This window comes from Tinamus guttatus, unplaced genomic scaffold (assembly GCF_059628265.1).
Source record: "Tinamus guttatus ecotype Peru unplaced genomic scaffold, ASM5962826v1 Tinamus_guttatus_pri_ptg001250l, whole genome shotgun sequence".
NCBI lineage: Eukaryota > Metazoa > Chordata > Aves > Tinamiformes > Tinamidae > Tinamus > Tinamus guttatus.
The window spans coordinates 43,748-52,799 of NW_028289784.1; the positions used below are offsets into that span (position 1 = coordinate 43,748).

A 9,052-nucleotide genomic window follows, 5' to 3' on the forward strand; every position below is an offset into this window, starting at 1 on the left:
CCGAGGCCGCGCGGGGCCCTGCGGGGGGCTCCGCGGGCGCGCAGCTTGCGCGCTGCCCCGCGGGTCTCAGAGACGAGCTGCAGCAAGCGCGACTCGGGGTCGAGCGCGGAGACAGTCCGGCGTGGCCTTTATTTTTTGTGTGTCTTTTTTGTTTGTTTGTTTTCTTTAAAAAAAAAAGTCCGAGTCTCTTTAATTAAATTAGTTACCGTACAAACACCATAGGGTTTCGTACACGGAATAAATAGCGCGAGTCCCACCGGGTGGCACTGCCAGCCCAGCCCGCCAGGCCAGGCGGGGGCGAGCGCGGCGGGGGCGCCACCCCCGACGGCGCGGCCCGGAGCGGCCCCTATGGGGCGGCCCTGCCCGCCGCGGTCCTGTGGGGCTCGTCGGCGCGGCCGAGGGGCGAGCGCGGCCGCCGGGGCGCCCCGCCGGCCTGGCACACGTACCACTCGCTGAGGTCGGTGACGGGCGGCGAGAGGGCGGCGCGGGCGCGGGGCGCCTCGGCTGCCGCCTCCGGGCCCGGCTCCGCGGCGGCCTCCGGGGCCCGCGGGCCGTCGGGGGGCGCCCCGTAGCGCGGCGAGGGCGGCGGCGACTTGCAGTGGATCTTCATGTGCTTGCGCAGGGAGCTGGGGTGCGTGTAGGACTTGTCGCAGCCGCGCACCTTGCACAGGTAGGGCTTGTCCGACGTGTGCACGTGCGAGTGCTTCTTGCGGTCGCTGCTGTTGGCGAACTTCCTGTCGCAGCCGTCGAACTCGCACTTGAAGGGCTTCTCCCCTGCCGGGAAGAGCGTGGCGGTCAGGAGGCGCCCGTCGCATTCCGATTTTTATTATAATAATTACTTTTTTCTTCCCCTCCTCCCCCCTCCCACCAAGGAGGGAGAAGCCATAAGGGGCCACGCGCGCGGCCTGGCGTGGGGAGCATCCACGCGGCTCCTGCCACCTTGGAGATGTCGCTTGTGGCCCGGGGAGCATAGATAGATAGATAGATAGATAGATAGATAGATAGATAGATAGATAGATGGATGGATGGATGGATGGATGGATGGATGGATGGATGGATGGATAGAGCACCTCGAGGCAGGGCCCGGGCTCACTCCCAGAAACCCCTTCATTACGGGACTAATGAACAAAACGCCATCCAGGAGCGCGGCTGCCGCATCCCGCGCTTAATCCCCGCCCCCCCCCCCCCCCGCCTCGCGCTTCCCTGCGCCGGGTTTTAATGGGTGAGGGGGGAAGGGGGGTAAAAGCAGCACCTGTTTAACCGCTCGGATATAAACAAGGGGGGCGCGTGGGGCGGGGGCAGGACGAGCAGGGCCCTGAGTGCTGCTCTTGTGGGATCTGTCTCCTGAGGGTTAAAAAAAAAAAAAAGGCAAGGAGCAGGAGAATCCCCCCGGGGGGCTGCGTTTCCGCAGCTTTCCGCATTGCTTAGCAGTTACGCGCGGCTGTCGGGGGGCCCGGGGCTGCCTCACGCCGCAGCGCCCCCGGCGCGCGGCCCCGGGGGCGAGTGTTTGGCGACACGGAGCCCCTGCCCACAGCTCGGTTAATGCCCATTAGAGAAATGACCAGTGGAGGGGGAAAGGAGGAGGGAGGTAAAGGAAAAAAAAAAATGTGCCAAACGAGTGCGTTGCGCGCGGGAGGGAATTTCAGGGGGAACAACATTTCCTCGTTTGGTCACACTGCACGTGGGGCTGACAAATCGCGCACACGGACCATAGTCCTTAACGCGATCCCTGCCACTTCTCAGCTGGAAATGCTCTCGGTCTAGGCACGGGGAGGTGAATATTGCAAGATATGATGCGGAGAGGACATTCCGAAAAAATAATAATACACAAAGCAGCAACTCTCGCGATGGACACCTAACTTCCACCATGCCATTTTGATTTTTAGCCTCTCTTAAAGCTCGCATATTCATATAAAATCTGCCGAAAGAGTAAGGGAAAAAAAGAAAACGAGTTTTATTTTTAAAAACCATCTATCTCCCCGCAGTTACTACAGAAAAAAAAAAAAGCTCCGCAGCCCATGTATACACCAACTTTTGTTTTTATTCAGTTATAAAGCTGCTCACCTAGCAGCGGAGTAGATGCACCATAGAGAAGAAGCAAGTTTATAAATGTGCGTATAAAGACGTTGAGAAAATACACCTCGAGTTTTAAAATGCAGTTTTCACATGCACAGAAAGCAACGCACATTCTTACTCCCACGAGAAAAAATGTGCAGTGCAGAGTCACCCGGTTGTTCATTTTCTCGGAAAAGAAAACGAACCTGCTGGGGGAGTTCGCTGTATCAGTATCGCTTTATTAAAGAAATATTTTTAAAAAGGAAAAAAGTTTTGCAACACGAATGCTATCTGCACCACGAATAGTTTCAGGGAAAGGCATCGGAGAGAGTGATGTGTACAATTTGCAGCAGGCACCGGAGCTGCTCGGCAAATTGCTTCCATCGGAGCTTCAAAATATATTGAAAAAAATAATAATAAAAAATATATTTAAAAAGAAAAAAAAAGGCAAAAAGACTAAACTGCTGGTTTTAGCGAGCATGGAGATGGCAATGATCAAATTTCCAAAAACAGAAGCAAGACGGGTCCGAAAGTGTCCCCGTCTCTCTCTGACGAGGGCGTCACGTCAGAGCTTAACCATTTGTAGGGAGTTTCAGCCCGAGGAAGCGGCCGCGCCGCGGCGAGCGGCTGCGGCGCCGGGGTCCGCGGGGACTTGGGCGTCGCGATGTTTTGGGGGGTGAGGGCGGCTCCGTCGGGGGATCCCGAGCTGCACCGCTTTGCAAGCGCTCGTTGCTGGTAGGAAAACGAGGATTTGGGGCATGGGGAGGGAGTGTTTGGGAGGGGGGGTTATTTGCCCCAGAAAAGGCAATAGTTGCGCGGCCCATCGCCGGCCGCCGCGGGCTAACGCGGCGCAGGGCAGCGCTAAAAGAAGGGGAAAAAAAGGCCTCCCCCCACCCCCGGCCAAGAACCCGCCACCTAAACTGCAGACTTGTTCTACCTCCTGGTGAGGAAACGCATCCCCCGATCCCCCGCCCGAGGAGCCCACGCACGCGTGAAGATTTTGGCCTTTTTTCTTCTTTAAAAAACGGCCGCGGTCCCCGAGGACTTTGCGGCCCCCACCCCGAGAGAGGGGTGAAACCGGAGCGACTAAAAATGCCGCCTCCGCCGCGAGGGGCCGCGCGTGGGCGGGTCGGGAAGGCGCGTCCTGCGTGGGCCCTGCTCCCACTCGCGGGGGCTACAGCGAAAAACCCCGTGAAGGGGGAGAGTGCGGGGCGCGAGCCCGCGTGGGGAAGCCCTGTCTGCCCGCGCAGCCCCGCGTGGGGGCCCAGGGCCCCCGCGGGACCGGGGCAGGAGGGGACCGGAGAGGGAGCCGCGGAGCCCGTGCGCGGCCCCGGCTCGGAGCTGCCAACCGCGCCCGGGAACGCGAACAGGTCGGGCGTGTTTTTCCTTATTTTCCGGCTGCATTCCGGCCCCCCTTCCCCAAACCTCCTTCCCCTCCCCCGCGTGGACCCGCGACGGAGGCGCATCGAGCTTCAGGTTTTGAAGTTTTTTCCCCCAAAGGCAGCGGGGCAGAAGAGTCCGCGAAAAGGCGGCATTTCCTCTCCCCCCTCAACCCATCCCCTGGCTCCGCGGGGCGCGAGGGAAACTTCTCTCCGCCGCTATGGAACCCGTGGGACCCCCGAGCCCCATCTCAAAGTGTCCCCCCCCCCCCCCCCGCGCCTTCCCGAAGAAACGAAGGAAACGGGACGCGACGGCAGCAGGAGCCGAGCCCCGAAGGCGCCTTCTCTGCTCCCCTCTCTCCAGCCCCGCGTTATCTCCTAATCCGCGTGTTTATCCGGGACGTGAGGAGGGGGTTTGCGGAGGGGGTGGAGAGAGAGCGGGCCAGAAGCGGGCGCGGGGCCCGAATTATTTATTCATGATTAAAAAAAAAAAAAAAAAGTCACATGTCCGACGGCGCGTACCAGAGGGTGGAAAATAAAGATAGAAGGAAAAAACGACGAGCCTGGGAAGTGTGCGGGGCCGCGGTACCCACCTGTGTGCGTCCGCTTGTGGATCTTGAGGTTTTCGGAGCGGGCGAAGACCTTTCCGCAGCCGGGGAAGGGGCAGGGGAAGGGCTTCTCGCCCGTGTGCACGCGGATGTGGTTGATGAGTTTGTACTTCGCCTTGAAGGGCTTCCCGCGGCGGGGACACTCCTGCCAGCAGCACACGTGGCTGCTCTGCTCGGGCCCGCCGACGTGCTCCGCGCTGACATGGCCCACGAGCTCCTGCATGGTGCCGAACGTGCCCGCGCACGGGCGCGGCGCGCGCGCCGCCGCCACCCACTTGCACACGAGCTCCTGCTTGAGCGGCGGCCGCGGGCAGCGCAGCCAGGGCCCCGCGGCGCCGCCGCCCGCTCCGCCGCCGCTCAGCTTCACGTAGCCGCGCAGCGCCGGCGTCGAGGCGGCCCCGTAGCGCTCCTCGGCGCGCGCGTAGAGCTCCGCGGCCGCGGCCGCCAGGCGCAGGTGCCCGTTGAGCGGCGGGAGGCGCTCGGCGGGCGGCGCGAAGGCGGCGAAGGCGCCGTGCGGAGGCGGCAGCGGCGCGAGGGGCGCCGGGCCCTGCTCCGCGCGCGCGGCCGCGGGCGGCGGCTCCCGCCGCGCGGGCCCCTCGCGCCCCGCGGCGCCCCCCGACGGGCAGCCGGCCATGTGCGCGCCGCGCGGGGGGGCGCTCGCCGCGCCCGCGGGCGGCTCCGCGCCGGCCCCACGGAGGCGCGCGGCGGCGCCGCTGCCCGCCCGCGCCCACATGCGCGCGGCGCGCGGCGCTTTAACGCGCGCCCCGGCGGCTCCGCGGCTCCGCGGCCGCGCGGCGCCCGCGCGCGATTGGCGGAGCGGCCGCGGGACGCGCCGGAGCGGCGCGCGGGGCCGCGCGGCCGCGGCGCCCGCGCCGCGGGGATTGGACGGCGCGCGATGATTGGCAGCGCGCGCCGCCGCGCCATTGGCTCCCGCTCCGGCCGGCGGCGCAGCGGGGATCCGCCCCCGCCGGACCGTCCGCCCCCCTGGGGGCGAGTTGCACTTGCGGGAAAAAAATACGAAAAAACGGGGGGAAAAAATAACGAAAAATGAAAAAATAATTTAAAAAACTTCTCGCGGGGCCCGACGGGGCGCCTCTCCCATGCTGCCCCCCAGATCCATGTGCGTCTCCCCGGGGGGCAGCGCGACGCGGAGCGGGGAGTGCGGGGGTTTCTGTTCCTCACCCTCGGAGCTGCTCAGGGGCTGCCGCAGGGGCCGTCGAGGCTGACTGAGGTGGTGGGGTTTTGTTTGTTTGTTTTTCCTATTTTATTTATTTTTATTAGTTTTGTGAAGACCGTCATTCATTCATCGGTGAGTCCTCAGGAAAGCGCGCCCCGATGAGACACACACGCAACCCCCACACAACGCGTTCACAACACACACGACACACACACAGAACACGCAACATACAACAAACACACTCAACGCACACTCGCGAGGCCGAGGCTACCGCGCTCCTGAGCAAGGCACGCGATTGAAGGCAGCACTTGGGGAAAGCAGCCAACGCTTTCCAAAAAAAAAAAAAAAAAAAAAAAAAGACGGGAAAGGAGAGGGGGAGGAGGAATTCCTTTCCTTTAGAAAATAAATGAGTGAGCAGCTGCGGGGGGAGGCCCCGCCGCACATGCTCGGGAGGCAGCAGCAGTTTTGGAGCCCGCGACGGGCCGCCCCGTCGGGGCCGCCGCGCTGCGTATCTCGCCGGGGGTCGGGGTTGCTCCGAGCAATCGGGGGGTCTCCCCCACAAATCTCCAAGCGGCTCCCACCACCTTTCATGCAGCAAGGACAAGATAGGTGCGGAATCTCCACGCTCTCACAGAGGCGGCAATAGCTCCCCCTAAAGCTGGGGGTGCTGCGTGGGGGCGAGTGTGTGTACCTACACATACATCCCCGTCACTACTCACATGTGGAAACCGGTCAGGATTTGGACTCCGAACCCAAAGGGGGCGGGAGGAGGGTGCCGGGTTCCCCCTCCAGGCACCTGCGGAGAGGAGCTCCCCCTCGGCGGAGCTCCGGGCTCGTCTGGACGTGCCGGGGGGCGCCGGCCGGCGGGACCATGACGAAAAGAGCAGGGATGAGTAATATGAGTAATCCCGGGGTTTTTTAAAAACCCGGGTTGTACGGGGCAGTAAAAACTTTTCTTCCCGCACTAGTGGGAAGACTAGACATACATGTAAAACGCATATATCTCTTATGATATAAATAGAGCACATATAATGCCATGTACAATATACCATACTTTTATATAGTATATATATAAATTATATATGGTATATATAGTTTATATATACACTATACATAAAATAGGGCTATAGGCACTCTGCGCTGCCGCCTCTGCCGGCAGCCCCCGGTAGGCGCCGCGTGACGTGAGCCTGTCATCGATTCCATACGTCTTAATTCGCATATATGTCAATCCCCCGTTTATGAGCCTATATATATATATATATATATATATAAAGGAAAAGAATCTTTTACAGCCGCACAGAAAGCGGCTGACCCATCACTCCCCGGGGAGGGAGATGGAAACCCGCCCGTTTTTGAGACTCGCTGCCAACTCCCGGGGGCGTTTGGGGCGATTTTGGCTGGCGGCGGGTTGGGGAGGCCGAGAGGGGTCGCATCCCACCGCTCTCCTCCCGCAGCCCGGGGAGCGCCGTCGGAGCTGATAGTGCGCGCCGCAAACGCGCTCAAACGGCGCCCTACGGCGTTTACAAACGCTCCGCGTTCACGCCGCGGGCAGTGAGGGAGACGGCGCGGCCAGCGCTGCGGTGCGGCGGGAGCCCCACGCGTGCCAAGAGCGCGGCTGCACCGGGGCAAAGGCAGGGCATCCAAGGGTTCGGGATCCCACGGGCAATTCCGTGGGTGCCCCCGCGCTGCTGGGATCTGTCACGGGAACACGCACGGAGAGCCAGGACTCTGCCCCCCAGCCCGGTCCGCCTCTGGCTGCAGGGGGCCAGGGGAGGCTGTCTCGTAGATAAATAGCAATAAACGTCTCCTGCTCCCAGAAAACGCCGTTTTTCTGGGCCTCACGCACCAAAGTGGCCCCGGGAGGGAGGGCTCAGGGGCGGTAGCGCAAGGGGCCCGTCCGCACCATTGGGGCGGAGGGGGCCTTTCGGCGAAGGGAAATTTGAAGTGCCGCTATTTTCAGGGCCAGGGAAAACGTACTCCCCGCCCGTGGGAAGTGCTCAGAGCCGCAAAGTGGGAAGCACCGCACGCGTGTCTGCCCGTCCGTCCGTCCGTCCGCGGCACATGCGGACACAGGGAGAGGTGGAGACAGAGGCGGCCTCGGGAAACCCGGGCCAAATTTTGCTCTGGGTTTTCTCTACCCCCTCCATTCGCCTTCGCCGCTCCCCGCAGCCCAACGTCACCGTTGGAAGAAGCAGTTGAGATAAATCAAATAGTGACACTTTGACGGCTTTACTTGTCTAAGCAATATGGTAACCATATGGCACTGTTATTTATGAGTGACAGCCTAAATTGTATTACAAAGTCCGGTGCGCCCTATAGCGAAGCCCTGAGTTGTCCCCAACGTCCCCATTGCGGGGAGGTGGCGATAACGACGCCCCCGATGAGCCCCGTTTCGGGGGGGGGCCGCGCTCCCCCCCCCGAGAGCCTCGCAACGGGGCTCGCAAAGTGCGCGGCCCCGCTCAGCTGCGGATCCTCCGCGTCCTTCAGGCTCCGCGCCTCCTTCCGCCGCACCCGCGGCCTTGCCTTGCATGCGGCGGCTCTGCTGTTATTATTTATTATTATTTTATTTTGTTTTACTAAGTGCCACTGAGGGATCAATAAATATTAATGACATGAAAGGAAGGCGCTCCTGCCTGCTGCTTCCTCCCTGCGCCATCGTGCTTACCAAAAAAAAAAAAAAAGAGAGAGGCATTTAGAAGTTACAGCTTTGGCTGAGATTTTCATTATTTCCCCCCCAGCCTTTTCCATCGGCTGCCCTGCGAGGCTCACAAAGGCTGTCTGTGCCGAGGTGCGTTTTCCAGGGGCAGCCGCAGCTCCACACATGTCCTCTTCACCGGGTCACAGGTCGCCCGGCCTAGAAGTGGCCCGGGCGGGTGGAATCAAAGCTGACCTGCAGCCCAGCGGCCCTCTGAGCAACCCGCGCAATTTGCGGGGCTCCGCGGAGCGGGTGATGCTGCTTCGGCGGGCCTGCTCTTCCGAGGTGACTTCGCCTCCCGTGGTCCTCGCGCTGCGGAGCGGGATTTAGGCAGTGCGAGTACCCGTCTCCCTCCAGCCCGGCCGCCTTTCCCGGCAGCGCGCAGGGTGCGCGCCCGCGCAGCGCGCACCGCCCGGGCGGGAAGCGTGCTGGGAGGCGGAGGCCGTTTGGAGAACACAGAGAGCCCAGGAAACAAATACATACATAAATAGGAGAAAATAAAGCGAAATGCGCAAAAAGAGGGCTGCTCTTTCCCTTCTCTCCACCCTAGTCCGGCAGCTCCCTCCTCATTAGCAGCCGGTGAGAGTAAGAGCGAACCAAGAGCAGTTTGAAAGACTTGGGAGGGAGAAAAATATATACACTTACAAATCGGGGGTGTTTTCCCGGAAGGCTGCCCTGGCTCTGCGAGTCTGGCCCCTCCAGGAACTGTTGAAAAACTTGTGGCGGGGACTGGGAGCGAGCGCTTCCCTCCTCCGCGGGATGCGGCGAGTCGGAGCCGCGGCCCTGGAGCGAGTGCGGGCCCGGCCCCTCCCGTCCTCCCTCCCTGCCCTGCTCCTTTTTTTTTTTTTCCTTTTCCCCTCCTTTTTTTTTTTTTTTTTTTTTTTTTTGGCCGGTTACACGGGGGAAAGGGGGTTTGCGGTTTGTAGGGGAATAAAGCGCCTCTTAGGAGGGACGGCGACGTGACTTTGAACTTGGATCAGCTCCTCTGGTTCCTGCGGAGAGAGCAGGGCTGGAGACCTCGAAGAACAGCGGAGAATGCCGGGGAGGCAGCGATTCCCCCCAAAACAGTGCCCAGAGCCCGGTGGGGAGGTAAAAGAGAGGGAGAGAGAGAGAGAGAGAGAGAAAGAAAGAGAGAAAG

General features: G+C 61.3%; 1 protein-coding gene across 1 annotated transcript; it reads right to left on the bottom strand.

Annotated features, from left to right (window-relative positions):
• Positions 1–346: 346 nt before the first annotated feature.
• LOC148590565 (zinc finger protein ZIC 5-like) lies at positions 347–4,589 on the bottom strand (the record flags this gene model as incomplete). Its single annotated transcript, XM_088538869.1, has 2 exons — positions 347–774; positions 4,028–4,589. Coding segments are annotated over 2 exons (990 nt in total), but the record flags the coding sequence as incomplete, so codon positions are not given.
• Positions 4,590–9,052: the final 4,463 nt, after the last annotated feature.